At 55.3% G+C, this 24235-nt stretch overlaps 11 protein-coding genes across 11 annotated transcripts; 7 read left to right on the top strand and 4 right to left on the bottom strand.

The window, feature by feature from the left end:
* Positions 1-638: 638 nt before the first annotated feature.
* Positions 639-1121, top strand: ATEG_09382 (uncharacterized protein; the record flags this gene model as incomplete). The annotated part of the gene is made up of 1 exon (XM_001218003.1): positions 639-1121. The coding sequence occupies one exon, from the start codon at positions 639-641 to the stop codon at positions 1119-1121; it is 483 nt and encodes a 160-aa protein (XP_001218004.1).
* A 4159-nt stretch (positions 1122-5280) lies between these two features.
* Positions 5281-7203, top strand: ATEG_09381 (putative serine/threonine protein kinase; the record flags this gene model as incomplete). Its single annotated transcript, XM_001218002.1, has 1 exon — positions 5281-7203. The coding sequence occupies one exon, from the start codon at positions 5281-5283 to the stop codon at positions 7201-7203; it is 1923 nt and encodes a 640-aa protein (XP_001218003.1).
* An 812-nt stretch (positions 7204-8015) lies between these two features.
* ATEG_09380 (phosphotransferase family protein) lies at positions 8016-9519 on the bottom strand (the record flags this gene model as incomplete). Its single annotated transcript, XM_001218001.1, has 2 exons — positions 8016-8827; positions 8880-9519. The coding sequence occupies 2 exons, from the start codon at positions 9517-9519 to the stop codon at positions 8016-8018; spliced, it is 1452 nt and encodes a 483-aa protein (XP_001218002.1).
* A 657-nt stretch (positions 9520-10176) lies between these two features.
* ATEG_09379 (Sad1/UNC domain protein) lies at positions 10177-12724 on the top strand (the record flags this gene model as incomplete). The annotated part of the gene is made up of 3 exons (XM_001218000.1): positions 10177-11018; positions 11074-11552; positions 11595-12724. 3 exons carry the CDS (start codon positions 10177-10179, stop codon positions 12722-12724), a joined length of 2451 nt encoding a protein of 816 aa, XP_001218001.1.
* Positions 12725-13224: 500 nt separating this feature from the next.
* ATEG_09378 (Spo12 family protein) lies at positions 13225-13688 on the top strand (the record flags this gene model as incomplete). The annotated part of the gene is made up of 3 exons (XM_001217999.1): positions 13225-13379; positions 13436-13525; positions 13586-13688. The coding sequence occupies 3 exons, from the start codon at positions 13225-13227 to the stop codon at positions 13686-13688; spliced, it is 348 nt and encodes a 115-aa protein (XP_001218000.1).
* A 629-nt stretch (positions 13689-14317) lies between these two features.
* On the top strand, positions 14318-15827 carry ATEG_09377 (acyl-CoA dehydrogenase family protein; the record flags this gene model as incomplete). The annotated part of the gene is made up of 4 exons (XM_001217998.1): positions 14318-14392; positions 14452-14697; positions 14746-14958; positions 15021-15827. 4 exons carry the CDS (start codon positions 14318-14320, stop codon positions 15825-15827), a joined length of 1341 nt encoding a protein of 446 aa, XP_001217999.1.
* Positions 15828-16354: 527 nt separating this feature from the next.
* ATEG_09376 (ribosome biogenesis GTPase LSG1) lies at positions 16355-17828 on the bottom strand (the record flags this gene model as incomplete). Its single annotated transcript, XM_001217997.1, has 2 exons — positions 16355-16535; positions 16711-17828. 2 exons carry the CDS (start codon positions 17826-17828, stop codon positions 16355-16357), a joined length of 1299 nt encoding a protein of 432 aa, XP_001217998.1.
* A 536-nt stretch (positions 17829-18364) lies between these two features.
* On the top strand, positions 18365-19881 carry ATEG_09375 (ribosome biogenesis protein LTV1; the record flags this gene model as incomplete). Its single annotated transcript, XM_001217996.1, has 2 exons — positions 18365-18387; positions 18441-19881. 2 exons carry the CDS (start codon positions 18365-18367, stop codon positions 19879-19881), a joined length of 1464 nt encoding a protein of 487 aa, XP_001217997.1.
* Positions 19882-20109: 228 nt separating this feature from the next.
* On the bottom strand, positions 20110-21832 carry ATEG_09374 (CDP-diacylglycerol--glycerol-3-phosphate 3-phosphatidyltransferase; the record flags this gene model as incomplete). Its single annotated transcript, XM_001217995.1, has 3 exons — positions 20110-21106; positions 21163-21515; positions 21581-21832. The coding sequence occupies 3 exons, from the start codon at positions 21830-21832 to the stop codon at positions 20110-20112; spliced, it is 1602 nt and encodes a 533-aa protein (XP_001217996.1).
* A 418-nt stretch (positions 21833-22250) lies between these two features.
* ATEG_09373 (uncharacterized protein) lies at positions 22251-22801 on the bottom strand (the record flags this gene model as incomplete). The annotated part of the gene is made up of 2 exons (XM_001217994.1): positions 22251-22658; positions 22796-22801. 2 exons carry the CDS (start codon positions 22799-22801, stop codon positions 22251-22253), a joined length of 414 nt encoding a protein of 137 aa, XP_001217995.1.
* Positions 22802-23286: 485 nt separating this feature from the next.
* Positions 23287-24093, top strand: ATEG_09372 (complex I NDUFA12 subunit family protein; the record flags this gene model as incomplete). The annotated part of the gene is made up of 5 exons (XM_001217993.1): positions 23287-23423; positions 23562-23674; positions 23729-23792; positions 23854-23991; positions 24042-24093. 5 exons carry the CDS (start codon positions 23287-23289, stop codon positions 24091-24093), a joined length of 504 nt encoding a protein of 167 aa, XP_001217994.1.
* Positions 24094-24235: the final 142 nt, after the last annotated feature.

Here is a 24235-nt window from a genome sequence, read left to right as displayed (position 1 = left end):
CGAGAATAGCAGTGCGGGTTCGAGTAAATTTAGATATGTTGGTAGATCTAGATGTGCTAGGAGGATTGATTTGTCTGGGGTCAAAGTTGGACTCTAAGCGCCGAGGCAGCGTGGGTTCAAGCCAAAAATAGTATGTAACCAGGGTAGAGCATTGACCAGCTCAGCGTCTCGCGCGAGCTGGATACTTGCATACGGGGTAGACATGTTGAGTATTCCGGATGGCTTGGGAAGCTCCATTTTGAGATCGAGCATTTCGCTGGTCCTATTGGCGGTGACAGACGGTTGTCGCCGTTGGCGGGTTATATATATATAGGAATAGCCCATTGGATCTATGGATATGCAATGGGACGCTTTGCGACAATAACAACCAACAATATATATACGACCGGCATGAAGTATCCAATCACCCAGCACGAAACAGCTCAAAAGTCTGTACGGATATTACGAAACGCAAAGACGCCTCCCGTCCATCGGGGTCATGCAGAAAGCAACACAAGACCTCCGAAGGCCTCAACACAATCGACAAACGTACATTGTCTCGTATGTACGTCCGTCCCACACACGCACGCATGTACGGAGTACGTACTTTCATGTATGTATGATGTATGCCGATGTGCCGTTGGAGATCGACCTCAGACATGCCGCTGATGAAAATTTCCCCCTTGCAAGGAGGGAGGGAGAGAGACACAACAATAAGATTGCCCGAGGATTGCGCGATTTTATCCCCGGAGCGGCTGTCAACATTAGTTGTCTCATGGATGTGTCGGCCAACTCCTGTGCATCATGATCATCATCATATCATTGAGAAGGAGGGGAAGAGGTTGATCGACGGGGTATGGAGGGGACGGTACGGAGTACACAAACCAACAAACATTGGGATGGATGATGAAATCCGGGGAAGTCAAACTATCGTCACTCTCTGGAGGGGTCCAGCTTCTTTGTCCGGCCTCAGGTGCCGCCGTCCGTCCGTCTGGATCTCCCGGGCAATGGATGCAGAGACCAGTCAGCTGCGGGAAGTGTTTCCTGCCGGAGGGCTGACGAGGGATCCCGGGGAACAGGCAGCGGCCTCCCCCAGCTCGTCTGATAGGTACGCAGCCCCTAAGCCATACCAGTCAGATTAATATGGGGATTTGCTTTTTCTCCTCACATTTCCACTTCTTTATCCGTCGGAGGAATTCCCAACATGACCAAGCCATGGCGTAGATCGTGCGGGGTACGGGCTGATAGAGCAGCGAAGGTTGCCGGTTTAGGAACTGCGTGATGCTTCTGTTTGTCGATGGCTGGGGATCATTCCTCCACTGATGAAAGTCAATTCTGATGGAGTCGATGGAGTAAGGGTGTGGTTGAAGCATTCAGAAATTCAGAAACTGGTATGTCTCAGGGGGGCTCCCTACGGGATACTCCGTGTTGTAGATAAACAGGAGTTGTACATAAACTGATAACCGGATATGCCCTGATAAAGCCATGTTTTCTGTTTGGCCCCAGGGCTCCGGCCATCAATTAACCGGAAACTGAACCGGGATGGAGATATGATCAAGGTTCATCTAAGGAGGTCTATCTGATATCGCATCGGCTGATGGATTGTTTTCGATGGTTACCATGGGAAAGGAATACTCCACCTGCCCCCAGCATACCAGATGAAGGCCGAGAACTATGGTGGTGTCACTTGGAGGCAACCATCGACGTCATGCGGATAAGGACAACAATAATGGGGAGGGAAGGCGATTGATTACGCGGATATGGATGTGAAGGAATAGGAGTAGAGTGCACTCTACAGAGTACCGGTACATATCCAGCCTTAGGTACTAGTCGTACGGCATCACGAGAAGGATGAGGATGGAAAGGGATCGAATCCGATGGAAGATGCCACAGGCCAACAACAAAGAAGCGAAGGTGGTGTTCCTTCAGCGATCGCGTGATGCCAGCCGCTCGAGGAGGCCGCGACAAGACCTCATGGGATGGATGGATGGGCCGATCCAGTACGTGCTCAACACGCAACGCCAGCTGCAAGGACAAACCTTAGCCACACACCCTCATGGAGAGCGGTCAAAGTGCCGCTAACGCAACAGCTTGTTTAGCTGCAGGCTTCACCGCCAACCTGTATCAATCAACGGCCTCCAAGTGGAAGGAGGAGTTTGAGAAGATTTCCTCCATGCCACGGTCCATCATGATTTGTATTCTCGATCATACGTAGGTGCGGGAGGAGGATGAAACGTCCGACCATGCCCCTCCTTGGATGAATATCATTCCGTGAGACGGGAGACGTCATGGACCCCGCAGGGGCTCTCGGCCCCGGAAGGAAAGGCCAGACCGTTTCAGGGCGGAAGGAAATCGCGCGCGGCAAACGGATCATAAAGGCGTTGTAGGGGAGGAATCTTGGGACCAGTGGACTAGAGGCACGAACCATGAGACGACGAGACGACTGCTCCCTGGACCACCCAGTCGGTGATGCACTCGGCGCTATCAGAGTTTCGGTGTTGGCTGCTGCCCCAAAAATGCTCTCAACCCAACTCAACTCATCTGCCCCAGACATCCATCCATGCAGGCCGGATGATCCTCGCTCCAGTCATCGATGGCGATGAGTCTCCACTGCCCAATCGGGCGCTAGCGGCATGCAGTTGCGGGTTAGTGCGAACTCGGCACTTGCTGATTGGGTGGTCCGTCCGCACGACCATCCGGAAATAGCATAGTGGGCTTCCGCCACCGTTGCTCCGCCATCGGCCGAGGTATTCAAAATAAAAATACTTGTACATAATTTGATAATAATAGTTAATTAGCATCATCGTTGTACGGAGCACTCTTTCGCAATCACTATCGTCATCGACAACGTGGGTGGGTTACAGGCAACATTTCCGATCACGTCAGTTGAATTCAGTGTCTAATTCAACAATCGTCAGACTATAGAGATCTTACTCCGTCAAGTGCAGGCAGGCATCCGGCAGAATCTTCCGGGAGCAAGGCAAAAGAATGGGTCCCAGCCAGGCCGGGGGGACCTGCAGGAACTCGGGCTGAACAGGGTCCCCTCCGCAGCTATCGGGCAGAGAACTGTACCTCAGAGGTACCCAGGTAGTACTAGGTACCTGATTGATACTCATGCCTCCTGTATTCCATCAGGAAAATATAGAAAATTAAGAATGATTAACGCATCCTACGGGTTCTAATGGCAACCCATTCCCCTGGTGACAGAGCAACCACCGCGGTATTTGGAGGTTCCCCAACTATTAGACACTAAGGCTGGATCATCCAAACTTACTTGGTCGGGAGCCACTTGTTGGCCTCAATTCCGTCCACATGGCATGTTGATTCTGGGGATCTCACTAGTCAAGTCCTAATAATCCGCCTGGCTATCGTTCACCATCGGTCGTCTTCAGGACCCTCCGGGACCCTCTTTGGAAGGTAACTCTGTAAAGAATTCGAATCCATTGACTTAAGCATTCCAGGCACTGACAGCGGATCGTAATGACAAGAGGAATGTCCCACGTCGCTTAGGAACTTCTAGAATGGATGGGAAAACAGAAGGGAGCATGACGAATGGAGGCCTGTTGAGCTGGTGAATCATTCAGGGGAGGGGGGGGGGAGAGAGCAGCGAAGAGGGTGTGGGGCGGGATGTCTGGCCGGAAGCGTCTGCATGATCATCGGTATTCGCAATACCACGAGGAAACAGTCTGTCTAACCGCATCCGGCTTAGGGGTATGGTAAGATACCCATGGGACCAATGAGACACCTCACCAGCAGGTTCTGGCGCTTTCTCGCCATCGCCGCCCGTGACTCAAGGTTCCGAGTCCCGGTGGGTTCCATTCATAGGACCATCTCTCCCTCCCCCCATCATTAGTAGTTATCTCTCCCTCCTTATCCCTATCGATACAAGACATTCGGTACATCTTATTCCCGTTCGCTATTCCAGTGGCAAACTCATAAGTACTTCCTCGCACGTCCCTTCTCCTTCCTCTAAGTTCCCCTTCCCATCCATCCCATCCTTTCAATTCCTCTCTCTCTCTCTCTTACCTCCCTCAAATTTCCTTCGTCCGCTTCACCTCCTATCTCCTCTTCCCTCTCGTTCGTCCTTCCATCCGATCGTCTCCCTTCTACGCCTTCCGTCTCAGTCGCCTCCCTACCTACCTGATCAACCACCTCGACTCATCCCATTGAGATCCCCTCATCTCGTCTCCCTCCATTACAAACAAGCCAGTGCAGAGTCCTCTCGATAGCCTTCTGCCTCGTTCAGATTCGTCCGTTTCATCTGTTCGTCAAGCCACGAGTGTCTCTTGCTGCTGTTGCCACCCGTCTCGTTCCTGATCTGCCGAACACCTCCCGTGACTCATAAGCAATCAACGACCTCCAAGCCACTGCGGACCCACCACGCTTTACAGCTGTCAATTCAACTTCCGAAAGCTACCCGCGTCCCAATTACATCCCGCTATTACGTGTGAGAGTGTACTCGTGTACTGGGGTCGTGTCGAGTTCGTCTAGTTGTCCGTCCCATCTCCCGTGCCTTTGACCTGGGCTGGCTGCTGGTATTTGGTGCTCCCCCCGTCCACCATCCGGACGATCGACGCCCTATACCAGTCGTCTACAGCCTTCGGTATCCTTGTATATCGTCCTCTGCCCAGCTGGGACCTTTCAATTCGCTCGGGACAACTGATGACCTTATAACCTCGAATCCTTCCCTGAGTCACACCCTCTCGCCCTTCAGCCTGGTGTTCGAAGGTCACGTTCACGAGACTTCTGTTTATACATTTGGCATCCTGGTTACGATATTTACGCAGCGTTTATTGTCTCTTCTTTCCACTTCCTTTCTCGTCACTCCACCGCCTGCTCACTGCCGGACATCGTCTCTCCGCTTCGACACTCTTTCGTCGTCTTTCCATTTGGCTTTCGCCCCTATCATTTTGAAACGATAAACAGATGAACCTATAACGGTCTTTACACTTTCCTAGCGTCTCTTACCCTCGAAACCGCGCCCCGCGCCAATTCGTTTTTTTTCTTTTGTGACCATATCACCACTCCGATTTTTATATGAAACTTTGAGTCGAGCAGCGCCTGATTACTTTTCGTTTCCTTCGTCTTTTCTTCTTTTCGACATTTGATCTCCTACTCTTCTTTCTTCCTTGGTCTCCTTCCGGCGGTTCAGGTCTTGTTGGATTTCCAGGACGGCTATCTGTTCCCTACCTTGGTGGTTCTTCATCCCTCTCACTGCACATCGTCAGTGAGACCAGCCGAGCTTCATTCGTCTCTATATCATAACCGACTACGGCTTTCATCACCCCGTGTCGATCCGCCATGGAGTGCTTCAAGAACAGTTTCGTGGAAGGACAGCTCCTTGATGGACGCTTCCGCGCAGTTGCTCCCCTCAACCATGGCTCCTTTGGCATGGTGTTTTTGGCAACGGATACCAAGACTGGCAATGACGTTGCCATCAAGTGTCTGCTGAAGGCCCCCACGGGTGATTCGCCCATCGTCATGTCGGCCGAATCCCGCTTCGAAGAGTTATACTGTCACAAACGTCTCGCATACCATCCGAACATCGTCAATCTCATCCATTCCTTTGAGACTGACACCCATATGTACCTTGTTCTGGAGTATTGTGCCAACGGCGATCTCTACGAAGCCATCCGGCTCAACCGTGGTCCCCTCGAGACGGAGCACGTGCGTGAATTTATGCTGCAGCTCCTCAGTGCAGTCGAGTTCATGCATGAGAACGGCTTGTATCATCGCGATATCAAACCGGAAAACATCTTCCTGATGCAAGACGGATCGATGAAGCTTGGTGACTTTGGCTTGGCCACCCGTGAGGCGTGGTGTCAGGAGGCCTGTGTCGGCAGTGATCGCTACATGGCTCCCGAGCAGTACGAACCCCCCAACAATGGCTACTCCCCCGCCAAGGCCGACCTTTGGGCCGTGGGAATTTGCTTGCTCAATGTTCTCTTTGCTCGGAACCCTTTCGCCACGCCGACCGAGTCCGATATCCTCTTCGCCGACTATGTTCGCGATCGCCAATCGCTCTTCGATATCTTCCCCAACATGTCTCAGGATACCTTCGAGATTCTGCGACTGGCCTTGGCGATTGATCCCGAGAAGCGTTCGCTCTCCGGCATCCGGGATGCCGTTCTGCGGACCGTCTCCTTCACCACCGACGATGAGGCATTGGATGAGTTCTGCACCGACGAGCGCGAAGTTGTTCCGGCCAGTGCCAACCGGGAACCCCTCCGGACTCCCTCCATCCAGAGCCCGCAGGTCAACCAGGGCGACTCTTTCCCCTGGGCCAAGGCCTTACAGTCCAGCCCCCCGCAGGCCATTCGCCAGCTGTCCGCCATCCCCGACACCGAGAGTTATTCCGAGGATCTCTTCCCGCCCTCCGAGACCGCCGGTACCTCGTGGTTCTCGGTTCACCAAGGCACCCCCTCGGTCGCTTCTGTGTTGGAGTCCAGTCTGGGAGAGTCGTATCGTTCTTCGGCCTTCCGCAAAGCGGCCCCTCGATTCCCCCCTCCCTCCGATCCTGTTCCGATTACTGGGTCGTTGCCTAGCCATGCCGCCAAGCCCTTGCCCTCCTTGTCGATGGTCTTTGGTCGCAAGAAGGACGAGCAAATCTCGAAGAGCTGGAGCGACCTGTGGGATGAGGAAGAAGAATCGGAAGGCGAGGATACTGTTCTGCAGCAACGTCGTGAGCAGAACTCCCGCAGCTGGAGCCATGAAAGCAGTGGACCCGAACTGTCTGGTCCGTTGACGGGCCTTCGCGAAGCTCGGGGATCTTCTGTCTTGAACGTCCCGGCTCAGCCCCAGGGCGCTTCCGCTCCCGCTTTCTGCGACTTCTCCAAGAGGACCGCGGAGAATATGTCTCCGAAGTCCACTCTGCCCTTGTCGCAGAGTCCCCCGAAGAAGTCCAACATGGATAAGTGGGCGGCTCTCGGCGACAAGAGGAGAAACTACAAGCCGGCACCGAGCGCCTTTATTCCCAAGAAGACAACCAACAACATGAGTTGGCGGCGTGACTGGGGTCTTGGCTCTTCTGGGTTCGACTATGGCTCATGGGCCAAGAAAGAAAACCTCGCAACCCCCGAGCGTCGTCGCCGCCCCTATCTGGAGAAGGGCTGGCGGCGCGAGTCTCCGGAGAGTCCGAAATCGACCAAGGCGTCCAATGGTTACGATGGCAGCATTGATGAGGATCTCGACCTCGTCGGTGGCTGGCATGACCTGCACCTCTAGCCGCCCGTTTGGTCATCACTTCTTGTCTGCGCCGACGTTCTACTCCTCCTTGGGTTGTCCTGCATAATACGCACTTTGAATAGGGGAGAAGAAAACATAATGGAAATTTACAAATTTCATTCTGCCGCTCTTCTTTTATTCTCATTCTCCTTCACCTTTCTACCATTTGGTCTCAAACGGTCTCGGCACCGAGACACTTACCGCATCATATCACTTTTACCGTTCATAGATCTTTTTGTACCTGACATCCGCACACTTCGACATTGCATGTTTTCTTTTCCACTCCTGTATAATATAACTACATTCAACAACACGCGGTGGCGAGGAGCCGTTCAAAAGTGACTCCAATGATGGTCAGAGGGTGGGTTTTGTTTGTTTCTTTGGGAGGATTGAAAGCTTCAACTTGAACGGGATCAACCGACCGAAAATGGGTCAACTCGAGGAGATTGGACCACGACGCAGAGCGGAAGTGGTGATGGAAGGAAGATGGATCCGCCGTCTTCACGAGAAAAGTCGAAAAAAGCTACGGGAAAGGCGACTGTCTTGGTCAACTCATTCGTTCTTCATGTGCAAGGGCCTCGATGTACTGGACTGGATTCTGTGTACGGATGTGCTCGGAACGGGGAGGAATGGGTTGTGCAGGGGATGGACTTAGCTAGCATATGGAAATACAATCCAAAAGTCATTCTCGTATACTGCATCTATTCGTAATAGTTCAAACGAAGTTAAACAAGCACAAGACTTTTACTACTCGTAGGTATATAGACACCTAAAGTCTAGATCACCGTGTAGTCACCCCAGGCGTTCAGTCCTTAGCCCTCGAAGCAATAAGAGAGAATGGACCGAGAACGAATCACAAAGTCCTCTCTCGATAGCTTTCCGTCATTCATCAAGGCCTTTAGATCTTCAATATCTTCCACACCCTTGTCGTAGCGTTCGAATTGGCCAGCCTTACTTTCAGCAAACCTTTTCGCCTCGCCGGAAGCTTGAATTCTGAGGACGCTGTCAGTCCACCATTTCGATCCACGATGTCTGCGTAGCTGCCCACATGGAAAAGTACGGGAGCCAAAGAAGCCACTAGAGAGGATCATGTGAAGCCACATGGCCCCGGAAGTCACAGACCACTTGACAAGATCAGAGAGCTTCTTGTTCTGGTCCCCGAAGTTCAGCTTGGCTTCTTCCTCCTCGAGCACTCGAATGAATATTTGGAGGTGGTCCATGTAGCGGCCAGTCATCTCGGGCAGCGTTTCACCTTCAAAGTCCCACGTATCATTAGTAGGGCGATCCCGGAGAAGCCACCACGGCGCTGAACCAAACTGCTGGGCGGGCCCTGCGTACACCCACTCCAGGTCTATCACTCCAACAATGGTAAGGTCTTCGCGACTTCTAATGATCAAGTTGGTGAGTCCAAGGTCATCACAAATCAGCTTGAACGGACCATGGTTGTAGTCTGCCTCCACGAGATCCGGTATTAACGAATTGATGATTTTTAAGGACGTATACTCGTTGGCGGCTGTGTATGGATCATAGACTGAATTTGGCTGGTTTTTAAGCTGCTGCCAGTCTTGATCAATAATATACTGGAAGTACTCGGCAACCGAGGAGAACCCCTTGGTTCGGTCACCTATAAATCACGGATTAGCTAGGGACTTCTTGCTCCGTGCTGTAGAACGCACCAAAAGTGTTCACTCCACCCTCGTGTAGGATATCGTGAACCTTCCACGTCAAAGGACGCACCGGCACAGAAGTTCCAGTCCGTCGAGTTGGAAGGCTACCAATCTGATCGAAGTCAATTTGAAACAGTTGCAACGAGAAATTGGCCATCTGCCTGTAGATGATTGTGATATCTTCGGGACTAATGTCTTCCTTCAGGAACCTCGATTTGCCTTCTGTGAAAACCTCGTCAAGACTTAACCCAGACAGAAAGTCCATAATCATGAAGGGGCCGAGCCCAAGCGGGTTATCCCCTGAGCGTCCCCAGGCCCTGATCTCCGGTACAGGGATGGTGGTTTTCTCGTGAATTATATCCAAGGCCTCTACCTCCATGATGGTCTTTTCATCGGCATACTGGGAATTGATGCTCGAGACTCGAGGAAGTCGAAGTATCCAAGACGCCCCATCTTCAAAGACGAATTTCTGGCAAACATTATAGGATCCATTAAGGAATCCACCCTCCAATCGACATGGAAGCTTGCACGCATGGAAAGTCGATATCCACGAGCACAGGCGACCGTCAACCCGAGCGTCGTTCACTTTGTCAACCCAGACAGCCTCTTCTGTCTCGTGGAGGTAACTGAGGCCCGAGTGACAATTCATGGCACAGGAGAGACCAAGGAACGATGGCAACTGGTAGATTCCAATGTATAAACAGTGACCGCCTCTACCACGCAGGAAAGGGGGCCTACGGTGTCTTTATATACTCCGTAGGTTGTGGTTGCACAACATGCTTAGTCATGGCATTTCAAGCCAACTCGATTTGACGAGTCCTTCTAACAAGAACCCCGACTAACACATTGGTTGGTTGGGCTCATACGCTGACCCTTCACCTTATGCAGGCATGATATAGTGTGGTGTAACTATTGTATGTGTACGTACTTCGTAGGTACTCCGTATATAGATGTCGCAAGGCGGTGAGCGGTGCTTGTGTGGAGAAGACACTTTGCGGGTCCACATTCTTATCGCCCTTTCTTCTGCTTCATCAACGGTGCCTACGCAGGTACTTATGGTTGAACTCTTCGAGTCCCGGCTGGATTTCGTCAACACTCTCTAGACGGCCTCTCGGACCGGCGTGTATTGCCTTGAAACCATCCATCCTTCGCGGGACTGAATGCCCTATCTAGACCATGCCTACACGACAACTCCAACAACTCCATATCTAGCCCAGTGACACAACAATCGCACCATCTGTGTTGCCACCTTTGAGAGCACCACACCAGGACGCCTACTACGTTTCGTCTGATTTTGGCGTTAATCATGCGAGCCCTGGCCTGGGCTACCGCAACATGCCTCCCCCTCGCCGCTCTGCTTTTTTTTGGGATCGATAGCACCACCGCCGAGTCTCTACCCCCCATCTGTCTGACGCGAAACTGGCGGGACGTCGAGGCCAGGTTCATCCAGTGGCCGACATGTGTTGAGACCCGATGGGACAGCAATACTCCCACTCCTGCGGTGGACCCCCTCTCCGTCACGGTGTCCGAACCGTCGACTCCCCCGTCGACCACCACCTCCACAGCCCCTACCCCCTCAGACGACCGACCCGACGCTGACGCCGACACCGACTCCCTCCTCGACAACGCCAACTTCCTCTCCTTTGAAGACTGGAAAAAACAGAACCTCGCCAAGGTGGGCCAGTCGGCTGAGAACGTGGGTGGGAGCCGGCGCGCAGGCGCAGCCGGCACGGAAGACCGTCGTCGACCGACGGGCATCAATAACGCGCTCGATTCATTGGGCGAGGACGTCGAGATCGAGCTGGATTTCGGCGGGTTCGGCGCCGACACCGCGGATACCGCGAAGCCGACGGCCTGGGGCGCGCAGGTGCCGGTCGAGACGAAGGGAGACGGCGGGGATGCACGAGCCAAAGGAGGAAGTGGGGGACCGGCGGGCGATGAGTCTCCGGCGCAGGGCGTGGCCCGTCGGGGCAAAGATGCGGGCACGACGTGCAAGGAGCGGTTCAACTATGCGTCGTTTGACTGTGCGGCGACGGTGCTCAAGACAAATCCCGAGTGCAAGGGATCGTCGTCAGTACTGATTGAGAACAAAGATAGTTACATGCTGAACGAATGTCGCGCCAACAACAAGTTCCTGATTCTGGAGCTGTGCGACGATATCCTTGGTGGACACGGTCGTCCTCGCCAACTACGAATTCTTCAGCTCGATCTTTCGCACGTTCCGTGTGAGTGTGTCAGATCGATACCCGGCCAAGCCGGACCAGTGGCGAGAGCTGGGTGTCTACGAGGCGCGGAATACCCGCGAGGTCCAGGCGTTTGCTGTGGGCAATCCGCTCATCTGGGCGCGGTATCTGCGGATTGAGTTCTTGACGCACTACGGGAACGAGTTCTACTGTCCGGTCAGTCTGATCCGCGTGCATGGTACGACCATGTTGGAGGAGTACAAGCATGACGGGGAGGCGGGGCGTGGCGATGACGAGGTTTCAGAGCCAGAATCAGTAGAAGTCAATCCGTCAGCGGGTCAGTTGGACGAGAAAGAGCCCCAGCCGCCGGCGACGGCTGAGTCTGTGGTGAGCGAATCGACTGACGGGTCGACTGCCGGCTCCCGGACGGGGAATATCTGTCCGAATCCTGCGGTTGAAGTGGAAGCCCGTCTCTGGGGAGCTGCATTGGTGCCGCCTGGTATGTGCAGCGTGCATGATAAAGAGGTGCATGGTTCTGCAGGGGCCCCGGCTGCACAAGCGGACGCAGATGTTGCGGAATCGACGTCTCATACGAAGGAGCCTCCGGCCGTTGACGTACCACCAAAGGCACCAGCCGATGAGCAGAAGGTTACTGTGCCTGCTGGCGGCAATGCAGATTCTTCCTCAGCCGCGTCTACCACGACCGTTGCCGAAAGTGCTACGCATAATACGACGGTAGAAGCTGATTCCAAACCAAGTGCTTCTAAAGAAGAGCAGGCAGCGCCCCCTGAAGCGACGAGGGCGACGGGGACACAGCCCCCGTCGCCGAACCCAACGACGCAGGAGTCCTTCTTCAAGTCCGTCAACAAACGCCTACAGATGTTGGAGTCCAACTCCACACTCTCGCTGCTCTACATCGAGGAACAGTCGCGGATCTTGCGCGACGCTTTTAACAAGGTCGAAAAACGCCAGCTCGCCAAAACGTCTACCTTCCTGGAGGGCCTGAACGTGACAGTGCTGAACGAACTGAAGCAGTTCCGCGAGCAGTACGACCAAGTGTGGAAGAGCGTGGCACTGGAATTCGAACACCAACGCATCCAGTACCATCAGGAGATCTACTCGATCAGCGCGCAGCTGGGCGTGCTCGCGGACGAATTGGTGTTCCAGAAGCGCGTCTCGGTGATTCAGAGTATCATGGTCCTGTTCTGTTTCGCGCTGGTGCTGTTTTCACGCGGCACCGTCAGCAGCTACATTGACTTCCCGAGCGTGCAGAGTATGGTCGCGCGGTCGTACAGTCTGCGGTCGTCGTCGCCACCGTTCGGGTCGCCGTCCGTGAGTCCGAGCTCGACACGGCCGGCGTCGTCGTACCGCGGTGGCACCACGGCGGGCGCGGGTCATCGACGGAATATCTCGGAGGACTCACAAGACGCGGCGCCGTTGAGCCCGACGATTGCGTATTCGCCGCCAACTCCCACGTCGGATGATGCGTCGAGCCCTGTGGAGGCGGAGAAGGACGAGTCGGCTTTGTCCATGCCCGAGGTGACGCCGTCGCATCTTCGATCGCGGAGTAGTCCGCCTGTGATGGACGGGGGACGCGAGGCTGATGAAGGGTGCTCGGAGGAGTCTGAGTCCGAGGAGGAGGAGGGCGATGCTGGAGTGGAGTTGAGATGATGTCGATGATTGGACTGTTACGATTATACGATAGAAGTTACGGAATGTTCATTGCATGTACTGTACTTGATGTATATATTAGCATGGGTAGTCATCTGTAATATGGACGATAGTACTGTCTGGTTTGGTGGTGTGTTTCCAAGCGGGATGGAGTAAACAACCAGATATCGCCAGTGGCAATTCCCGCAGGAGATGTCAGACATCCACGAGTCAAGGCGATGATCAGGCAGCGATGGAACAAGAAAGAATGAGTGATCTAATACTCCATACTCCATAGTTATCGTATGGAGTAGATACTGGATACTGTGATGACGGCATGTGGTTGCCATGACAACAATCGACGGGGATTTTTTCTTTTCTTATCCTGCACTCCTTCCCTCCCATCCACACCTCTCTCTCTTTCTCTCTACTATCTCTCTACTATCTTCTCCAACTTCATATCTCCCATTCCCCCTCTACTACCAAATCATTCTCATTCACAAGAATAATACAATCATACAATGGACGCCCCGTCGCAGCCGCTCAGCGCCCGCTCCCCCAACACGCACCTCGTCAGCCACGACAAGGCCAACGATCTCAAGGCCGCCCCCGCCAAGATGAACTCGATGGAGTATCATCGCCAGGTGCTGCAGGGCAAGCTGGAGAATGGTGATAAGTGAGTTTGTGACTTTCTCCCCTGATCCCGCGGATACAGTTGCTGACGGAGGTTAGACAACAAGCGAGCTACGTCTCTCCGTCGGACGATATCATGAGCCCTTGCTCGAAGAAGCTGAGTGATCTGAAGGGAAAGCGGTTCAAGAAGTATGTCTTTCCTGTCTGATCTTCTCATGTTCTTTCGAGACAATATACTAACTGAGACAGTGCTGGAAAACCGCAATCGCTGTTCGCCAAACTCGGCAAGAAGAACTTTGAACAGTCCTCGGCAGAGCATCTGCAGCAGACGAATTCGCCATCGGAGAAGTAGGGCGCGCAGGCCGGGTTGGGTTCTGCGCGGGTCGCATGGCGTTCTGTTGACTGTTTGTTTTGGTGGTTCTGTTCTTGACGACTGATGGTCCTTGTGTTATTATGCTGGTTCTGGGATTGGGGTTCTGGGTATGGCTGACTGGATGGTTTTATTGTGCTGAAGACTTGAGACTTAATTCGATCTGATTCTGGATGCTGTTTGATCCGTTACTTGGTGATGCCGGTTGTCGGGTGCGCCTCGGTTGAGTATGCTGGACAATTGTATACCAACGCATACGCATTGAAATCCATGAATCCATGAATCCATGAATCCATGAATCCATGAATCCATGAATCCATGAATCCATGAATATTCTATACTTGAATACTGAATAACCATCAACATGAATATTAATGATACTGATATGAATAATGAATGGGTACTACGTATACTGGCTGTCAACTCATACAGAATGAGCCGAGGTCCAGCCGCGCTTCGGCTTCTTCTCCACAGCGGCCGCTCTTTACTCCGCATTCTTTCTTCATCATACGAGCCTCGTTCCTCTTCTTTATATTCTCTCTCTTCCTCTATCATCCTCTCTTCTCTTTTCCCTCTCATACCCTCTTCTTTATTATACCTTTCCATTCATCATGTCGGCCTCCTCTCGTATCCCCCCCATCGCCCAGCCCTTTGTCAGCGAACGGGCCAAAAAGACCCTCGACCTGGTACCGTCATCCATCCATCCATTCAATCCATACCCTACATATATTGACTCACTCTCTAGGTCGAAGAATTCGTCGAAAAGCACTGTATCCCCGCCGAACCCCTCTTCTCTGCCCAGCTCGGCCAGGGCGAACAGCGATGGAAGACCACCCCCGCCGTGATCGAGGAGCTCAAGGTCAAGGCCCAGAAGATGGGTCTCTGGAACATGTTCCTCCCCAAGAACCACTTCTCCCAAGGCGCCGGTTTCACCAACCTGGAGTACGGTCTGATGGCCGAGTATTTGGGCAAGAGCAAGCTGGCCTCCGAGGTAGATTCCCTCGCTTTCCGTTGATCGACCTCTCGCTCATGAACTTAGGCCACGAATAACGCCGCCCCCGACACCGGAAACATGGAGGTCCTGGCCAAGTACGGCAATGAAGCCCAGAAGCAGCGGTGGTTGACCCCTCTGCTCGAGGGCAAGATTCGCTCCGCCTTCCTCATGACCGAGCCCGACGTCGCCTCCAGCGATGCCACCAACATCCAGCTGAACATCCGCCGTGAGGGCAACGAGTACGTCCTCAACGGATCGGTACGCCTCTCCTCACCCTCTCCTTCCCTGATGAGACAATCCCCAACTGATAGCGATGATAGAAATGGTGGTCCTCCGGCGCCGGTGACCCCCGTTGCCAGATTTACCTCGTAATGGGCAAGTCCAACCCCAACGCCGACGCGTACAACTCGCAGTCGGTCATCCTCGTCCCCGCCGACACCCCCGGTATCACCATCCACCGCATGCTGTCGGTGTACGGGTATGATGATGCGCCGCACGGCCACGGCCACATCACCTTCACCAACGTGCGCGTGCCGGTTAGCAACATGGTCCTGGGCGAGGGCCGTGGCTTCGAGATCATCCAGGGCCGCCTGGGCCCGGGCCGCATTCACCACGCCATGCGCACCATCGGCGCCGCCGAGAAGGCGCTCGAGTGGCTGATCGCCCGCATCAACGACGACCGCAAGAAGACCTTCGGCCAGCCGCTCGCCGCCCACGGCGTCATCCTCGAGTGGGTCGCCCGCTCGCGCATCGAGATCGACGCCGCCCGCCTCATCGTCCTCAACGCCGCCATCAAGATCGACCAGGGCAACGCCAAGTCCGCCCTCAAGGAGATCGCCCAGGCCAAGGTCCTCGTGCCCCAGACAGCCCTCACCGTTATCGACCGCGCCGTCCAGGCCTACGGCGCCGCCGGCGTCTGCCAGGATACCCCGCTTGCCAACCTCTGGGCCATGATCCGCACCCTGCGCATTGCCGATGGGCCCGACGAGGTCCATCTCCAGCAGCTCGGTCGCCGCGAGAACCGCGCCCGCAAGGATGCCGTCGTCCAGAAGCTCGACTGGCAGCGCGCCGAGGGCGAGCGCATCCTTTCCGCTGCTGGCTTCACTGCCCCCAAGTCTCATCTGTAGATGTCGAGATATAGTTGGAGGTATTATTTACGTATTGATATACAGCATGTTCTCTGAAAAGAATTTATATTCCCAACTACAACCCATCTTGGTCATGATCGTATTCATATCCATTCGTGCAAATGTAGGAACAACAGAACTCCATGTAGACTTTTATATGTACCCAACCAAACCCTCTCTCCACCTTGAATATTAAACCAGAACAACCCTACTCGCCCGCGAGTGCATCTAAAAGTCATCCGCATCCTTGACGCGCTTGGCCTTGACCTTGCGCTTGTTCCCCTTGAAATGCTTCTTGGAGTTGCCGCGCACCTCGGACACGTCCACCCCGCGCTCCAGCGCCACCATCATGCGCTCCTTGCGCCCCGTGAGGCCTTTGCGCATCTGCTGGCCCTGCTCGGTGTAGGGCGCGTTGAACGGCAGCGTGTAATGGCCGGCCGACGCCTGACCGCCACGGCGGAAGAACCCGCTATCCACGTTCTGCGAGAGCGTGCCGGGGCCGGCCTGCGGCGCCGCCGCCAGCGCTATCATCTCCGAGTCCTTGTCATCGGCGGCGCTGCCACTACCCCCTTCCAGGTGGAGCGCCTTGGCCAGCATCGCTTGACGCCGCGGCGGCAGATGCGCCATGTCGTACAGGTCGGCGTTGAACTGGTCCGGGTCGATGGGGTCGTCGCCCTCGGGCGTCGGCGGTGGGTGGCAGAAGAGCAGCTTGCCGTTGACGTAGTCCTTGAGCACGAAGCGCGCGGCGCGAGACTCATCGGGCTGGCCCTGGCCCGTGGTGGCGAAGCCGCGGGCGTAGGCGTAGGCGCGGAGCAGCTCGTGAGCGGTGGGGATGCCGGTGCCGCCCTCTTCGAGGGGCCGGGTGTGAATTTTGAGGCCGTACAGGTTTTCCAGGAAGTGTTTGGGGATGCGCTGGGCGACCAGGCCGGACGGGCCGAGGAATTCGCGCTGCTGGTCGATCGGGAGCACACCGCTGCAGACGAGCTCGGCCTTGGTCGTGGCGAAATTGGGGAACACCAGACCGGGGCAGTCGCAGAGCATGATCTCCGGCGAGAGGTACAGCGTCTGGAAGTGCTTGGTTTTACCGGGCGTGGCCGACACCGACACCTTCTTGGCGCCGAGGAGCGCGTTGATCGTGCTGGATTTACCGACGTTGGGGTAACCGACCAGACCGATGATGGTCTTCTGCTTGGTTGGCGCATCCGGGTTGTCGCTATCCGGGAGCGTGTCGGGCGTGTTAGAGAGGAAGAGCTCCTCGAGCTCGTCAACGTCGAGGATATCCGTGGGGCGGGATTTGGGCGCCTCCGCGTTGTCCTGGAGGTTCATCGACTTGGTGGGCTCGGCCAGCTCCTCGTCGCTATCCTCGTCCGAGCCGGTTTCTTCCAGCAGCCGGGCCTCGTTGCGCTCCTTGGCCAGGTGGGCCGAGAAGAACCGGAAGCTGATGTTGTTCCGCACGAAGTAGTCCGCCCACGCCGCTCGTTGTTTCTCCGTCAGCATGTCCGCCTTGTTCACGAGGAGCAGGTTCCTCTTCTTGGGGTCAATCTCCTTCACGTAGGTCTCAAGATCCTCGGAGCGGAAGAGAAGCGGGTTCCGGGCGTCGACAATCTGCACGACCAGGTCCGAGCGCTCAATCACTCGCCACAGCTGGCGCCAGACTTCGAGATTCCGCTCGAACGGAGTCATAAGGAGGTCGTTGTTTTCCTGCAGTTCGGCAAGGCCTCTGCGCCAGTCCATAAAGCTCTCCTTCTCGCTCAGCTCCAGCTGCTGGCGTGTCGTCGACGAGTCCCACTTCGGCCGTCTGGGCACGGTGAGCCGGCCCTTGTTCTTCTGGTGCTTCCTGATGGCGGATTTCTCCTCAGACGCCGACAGCAGGTAGGGGTTCTTCTGGTCGGTGTGGATGATCTTGACGTTGTTCATCTTTTCGGCGGTGAAATCGGTGCCGGCCAACTCGGCGGTGCTGAGGAATTCATCGAGCGCGGCCTGCTCGGTGATACTGCGCATCTTCACCCACGAGGCCTCCTGATGACCGGGCGTGAGGTAGGTCTCGCCGTGCATGTCCTTCCGAGCGATGGAGGCATTGTGGGAGGCTTTCTTCATGCTCGAGGCCTTGCCTTTGCCGAACCGGTCGTTCATGAGGCTGGAGCCCAGCCCCACGTTGTTTTTGGATTTTGCGAGAACCATGGTGACTGGATGAGTCAGTGGAAGAATATCGGACCAGAGGAAGAGGAAACTGACCTTCCCTAGGAGAACGAGAGAGAGAAGGGAAGGGGATGGAGATGGAGGGAAGAATGAACGGAGAGAAGATTAAGAGAGCGAAAAAGATTAATAATTTTGAGTTGGCACCCCGCCGCGGATAAGATAAGAGCATGCGTCAGCATCTGCATAAGCCCCTTCATAAACCTTGCACAAATACCTTGCGGACTGATAAGTCGCACGTGACGTTATCGCCCCTCCCACTTTTTCTTCATTTTTCGCCCAACGATCCATCCGCTGTCAATCTACATCAACCCTCCTCCCTCGCTCGAGGTCCTGTCAAAATGCCGCCCAGAAAGCAGTGGATGTACGTCCTCTACCTCTTCAATTCCCCCTTCTCATCTCGCTAACCCCCACCAGCGACAAGAAAAACGCCACTACATACCAGCTCTTCCACCGCTCCCAACATGACCCTGCCATTCACGACCCCGATGCCGACGACCGCGTCCTCCACCAGGTCTCCGGCCCAGCTGCACCAGCCCCGTCGAGCGCCGCCTCCGTAACCTCCTCGCGATCTGCCAAACGCGCCGAAAATCTGTCCGATCTCGCCAGCCAGTTCGGCTCGGACAGGGTCCGCAAGAACGAAGGTGAAGCCGCCAACTACGGCATCTACTACGACGACACCGAGTATGACTACATGCAGCATCTGCGCGAGTTGGGCACCGGCGGCGGAAACTCGTATTTCGTCGAGGCCAAGGCCAAGGGCAAGGAGCGGAAAGTGAAGCTGGAGGATGCGCTGCGGGGTGTGACCCTCAACGACTCGGCGAGTGAGTTCGGCGGCGCCGGCGGGAGTATCTACGGGTCGGAGATGCGGTCCACGACGACGTCATATTCCCGGCAGCCCACGTACCAGGACCAGCAGAATGTCCCGGACGCCATTGCCGGGTTCCAGCCGAACATGGACCCCCGTCTTCGCGAGGTGCTGGAGGCGCTGGAGGACGAGGAGTTTGTCGACGAGGATGCCGAGGACGACGTGTTCGGGAAACTGACGGCGCAAGCAGAGGAAATGGACCCCGGCGATTGGGAGGATACGCTGTTCGACGAGGAGGACGAGGACGAAGGGTGGGAGTCGGATGCCACGGAGAAAGCGCCTGAGCAGCCCAGCACTGTGCAAGTGGAGAAGAAGGAGGTGGCGCCGGGCGAGCTGCCGGACCATGACGAGCCCGCGCCAGACATGCACCCCGAGGACCAGGGGTGGATGCGCGAGTTCGCCAAGTTCAAGAAGGAGTCCAAGGGCAAGGCGGCGGCGGCACCCGCAGCCCCGCCGAGTATCGTCCCGTCCGAGCAGCGGAGCACCCTCGCCTCGACCGTCTTCACCGCGGGCGGGACGCCCATCCGCCGCAAGAAGCGCAAGGGCGCCCTGACCAACCCCTCTGCCTACTCCATGACGTCGTCGTCGTTGGCGCGCACCGAGGGCCACCGGCTGCTGGACGACCGGTTCGACCGCGTCGAGGCCTTGTATGCGCTGGACGAGGAGGACGAGTACGATGACAGCATGTCCATGGTCAGCGGCATGACGGGTATGACGGGCATGACCGATATGTCGACCGCGTCGTCGCAGGCCCCCAGCCTGATCGATGCCAACGGCCAGGCCGTCGCCCCGCGGCATAACTTCAACAACATCATGGACGACTTCCTGTCCAGCTGGGACGACAACACCAGCGCGCAGGTGAAGCGGAAGGGCGCCAAGGCGAAGCGCGGCAAGAACGGCAACGAGGTGATTGGCATGCGCATGCTGGATGAGGTCCGCCAGGGCCTGGGTCCGGCCAAAGTATCCGGTCGAGTGCCGGGACGGGCCTAGGATGCCATAACGAACAGTGATGATCTCTTGATTGGGAAAAGGTCCCGGCGTACGGATGATTTGATGCTCACGGTAGATATGTTTGTCATTTTCGGCCTTAAAAGCAATCCCAGTATCATGGATAGAAAGCAGTCTATGCGTTTATTCTTTTGATCGTACACTGTACACGTTGCTCTATAGTACATGGGTATACAAGTTCTATCGACGCGCCAAATGCAAACCCTATAATCACAGCGCACCGCCGACCTTCTCGACAATCCACATCGCCAGCCGCACGTTCCAGCTCACCCGCCTCTCCGTCTTCCGCAGGTCATCCCGCGAGATGGGCTCCGAATGTTCTTGCAGCCATTCGGTCTCTGCGGCCAGTTTCCGCTTCAGTTCCTGGTCGCCGGTGACCACCAGTGCACCGACCTCAAGGTCTAAACTGTAGCTGCGCTTGGTGTAGTTGCTGCTCCCGACGAACGTCAGACTGGGATGTTCTTCCTTGGGGAGGGTGATCCACAGGCCCTTTGCGTGGTAGGTCCAGCCGCCGGGCTCGCCGACGGTCCCGCGGCGCCACTCCCTCAGTTCAATGGAGTTTGTCCGCTGCGCCTCGGCGACCCGGTCCAAAAAGCGCGCCGACAGATGCGTGTAGGCCGCAGGAAGCATGCCCGAGATGCCCGGGGAACCGTAGAATCCGTTGGCCCATGGGGACGCCGTGAGGACGGTGCCACGGGTCGTCGAGGCGGTATGCGAGGGGGAGGTGCTGGCGATGAGGAGGGAAGAAAGGACGGGATGGATGTTGAAGTAGCCGGCGGTGAACAGCCAACGGGCACCTGAGAAAGCCGGGAGCCCCGAGAGAAGACGGAGGATGGCGGTGACAGCGGGGAATTCCGTCGAGGAGTCCGGCTTCAGCAGCGGCGTGAATTGCGCCACGGGGTATACATAAGTCTGACTCGTGTCTTTGGGCGTGAGGGCGGCTTTCTCGGTTGGCTGGATGAGCGGGTTCAAGACCGTCGATGCGTAGGCGGCAAAGTTCTCTGCGTCATCGAGGGGGGACGGGGCACCATTAGCTGTCGGCCAGTCCATGAGATAGCCTGCCGCGCTGTGCGCATCTGGCAGGACCTGGAAACTGAGGCTGCAGACTGCGTGGTGGATGCGCGCGTAGTAATCGGCTAGCTCCCTGGAGTTGAAGACATGGTACCGGTCGACGCGATTCGTAAAGTAATCCTTGGAAAGGTTCGCACTGCAAGTACTTGTCAATAACGGTCGCACATTTTCAGTTGTAGACATCCGCCATACCCAGAAAGGATGATCTCGTCGTCGATGCCATACAGCTTCATATGCTGCAGACCCCAACCCTCATTGATCCGTCGAGGGATCCATTTCTTTCTCAGACCCGTCAAATTCGGCGTGTGGAACATGCGGATCTCAACTCTGTCCGAACCATGTTTGGCGACCAGCGAAGCGAGAAGCGATGCAGAGCACGGATTGGGTGTTTCACGAGTGCCGCGCAGGGCGTCCGTCAAAATGGATACTTTGAGATCGGGGTTATCCTGCAGGGCCTGGTCCAAGGTCTCGATGAGCTCATGCTCTGCTTTGCCGATGTACAGCGTCGAAAGGTAGATGCGCCGGCGAGCGTTGCGGATTTTGTCCTACGTTTCCTATCAATTAGTTCAGAACTGTCGAGTTCCCATGGCCGGTAGCCACGGAGCCTCACCTTGAGGGTGCTGTAGAAGCTGGCGGGAGAGTCGAGGATGGTAATCCTCGATGCAGGGACCTCAAAACACGGCGCAACCCGGTCCAACTCGGCCGTGATACTTCCCAACGGCGACGCCGCGGAGGGCGCATGGGTGCCGGAGGAGGTCGAGCTGGTGGAATAGGCGGAGAATTTGCGCTCGCAGAGGTTCCGACGCGCAACGGGACGACGCACGGCGCAACGAAACGCCTGACCACCGATGCGGCCCAGCATGGTGTTTGCGACGGGAGAAGTAAATGGGGATAAGAAAGAGAGGGCAATGGGGAATCTTTGAGACGGATGGCCCTGAGTAGTGTCAGGTGACCTGACCCATAAGTAGGTAGTTCGCGTTAGTCGCTAGCTATCCTAATTGCAATTAGGACTACGATCAACATGCTTTTAGAAGTATATTCTAGGGCAAGTCATCTTATTTTTATTGATTTATCTATTAAACAAGAAATGCAAATCATGTCGGGTGGACGGCAGAAAGGCGGATATCGTCCGCCATGGTGAACGAAGTCGTGGAACGAGGACAATGGCCAAAATTATTGCAGTCGCCATCGGGCTTGCTAAACGCAGTAGTTGTCGCCAATTCAATTTGTCCTCTTCTGCATCTACAGAAGCCTTTGAGACCACTGGTCCTTGGTCAAGATTATCCAAGGCGTGACAAACTTCCTGCATCGTAAGAAATCCTCCTAATGATATCCCCCAAGAACACATAATTTGTACTTGGGAGCTTGTCAGCCGTAGGCCAGGCCTTGAATGCTTTAGTCTCTGGATCGTCATCCAGATCGGACTCGATTTCGGGTATAATGTAGAATTGACAGCGGCTTCCGGAGATGACCTCGTACATCGAGCCGAAGCGCGCAATGTCGGACTTGGCTGAAACGCACTCTTCGGATACGAAGTCGGCCATGTTCTCATCATTCGAAACAATGATAGATTCGGTGAAATCGCACATCCGAAGAGAGAGATCCTCCTCGAGCAGGAAATTTCGCGTCGCGATATCAGCAACTAATACCCGCCGCTCGTGTACTCGACGGATGATATGTGTCGCTTCCTGGAGCCGTTGTAGTCGTCAAATGTTGTCCACGCTATCACGATGAGTGCGTAGATATGGCATTCGATTCTCGGTGTCGGAGACCTGATACGGCTTTATGACGCCATGGACATGCTCAAGATGGCAATATACATGACCCTCATGTTTTAGGGACTCCTTGTTTAGCTCAATCGTTTGCTCCCCAGCTGATAATTGTCGTCTTGGAATCGTCGTCGGGACGGGTCCAATATTGGCAATATTCACTGCATTCATGGCGCATCACGCGTCCAACTCGCCCAAGACCGATCAGCTCGGGAACATCGTTGTTCATGTTTGATGAATTCAACGGAGATGGCTCGCTGTGGGAGGAGTTTAGTAACTTGGTCGCAAGCATTTTGCGATCCCTGAGCTCCCAGCTGTTAAGCGCTGCATAGAGTCTTGAATTTGATCATCGAGATGGAATCGGAGATGAAATGGTTGAAGTGAATAATTCGGGACGCCCTATTGGATGCAAACACTGCAAACCTTCGTGACGCTAGACCCGATCCAGCGGGTGCGCGACCCCGAAACGCCCGACAGTATCGAACAAGACCGTCTTTCCGCTCTACATCCCACCCAAGCTCATCGCTGCTGTCAGATCACCCCCAAGATGTCGACCATTCTTCGGACGCTGCGCAACTTGCGCCGGATTGGCCTCAAGGTTGGTCGCTGTTTCCGTTCAATTCCGCCTGTGCTCTCCTTGCTAACCCACCACCCTTTCTCTAGGATTATGGCCACCAAATGCAGGTATGCTCCCCCACGGACACCAGGGCCCCCTAAATCCGCTCAATTGGCGGCTCTTGAATGGTTACTTACTCTGTGCGCGATGTTTTCCGGGCGAATAGTATATTGGTATGGGACTGTCTCCACGAGACCCGAAAAGAGGGAGCGAGTGACTGACGCAAGTGCGACGACAGGTGATACCAAGGCCGGTACCTTGATTGGCGTCGACCGCTACGGCAACAAGTACTTCGAGAACATGGAGGAGGAGCTGCCTCGTGAGTGATGCTCGGGTTGTGACGGGAGGAACTCGGTTAACGAGACGGTTGCAGTCCGGACACGATGGGTCGACTACAAGCAGAAGGAATACGACGCCTCGCAGATCGAGCCTGGCTGGTAATGTTTTCTGCCATATCGCTTATGCGCGTCTCGTCATGCCCTAACCGACTTTGTTTAGGCACGCCTGGATCTCGTACATGGTGGATGCTCCTCCCACCGCCGATAAGATTATGCAGACCGGCGTTCGCAGCTGGGAGCTCCCTGAGCACCGTCCCAACTTGACCCTCAGCCGTGGTGCTTTCAAGACCTACTCGACGTGAGTGCTCGTCCTCTACCCCGTCCCCTAACCTCTAACGCTTTTCGCAGCACTCGCCCCAAGTACTCCGCCTGGACCCCTGTCGCGGCTCCCCGCCAGTGAGGAATAGCTAGAGACGAAGATCTAGTTCAAAATGTTCCCAGGCAGTCCCACTGGGAGACGTGTAAATAAAGATGTCCTATTGCTAGTTTGATTTCAACACTGTTCATAAACAATGTTCCCTTCACAAGAGCCATATAAAAAG

The sequence above is a fragment of the Aspergillus terreus genome, genomic scaffold, assembly GCF_000149615.1.
Source record: "Aspergillus terreus NIH2624 scaffold_14 genomic scaffold, whole genome shotgun sequence".
Lineage (NCBI taxonomy): Eukaryota > Fungi > Ascomycota > Eurotiomycetes > Eurotiales > Aspergillaceae > Aspergillus > Aspergillus terreus.
Note: the sequence above shows the minus strand (reverse complement) of the source record. Positions and strands in the feature narration are given on the sequence as shown.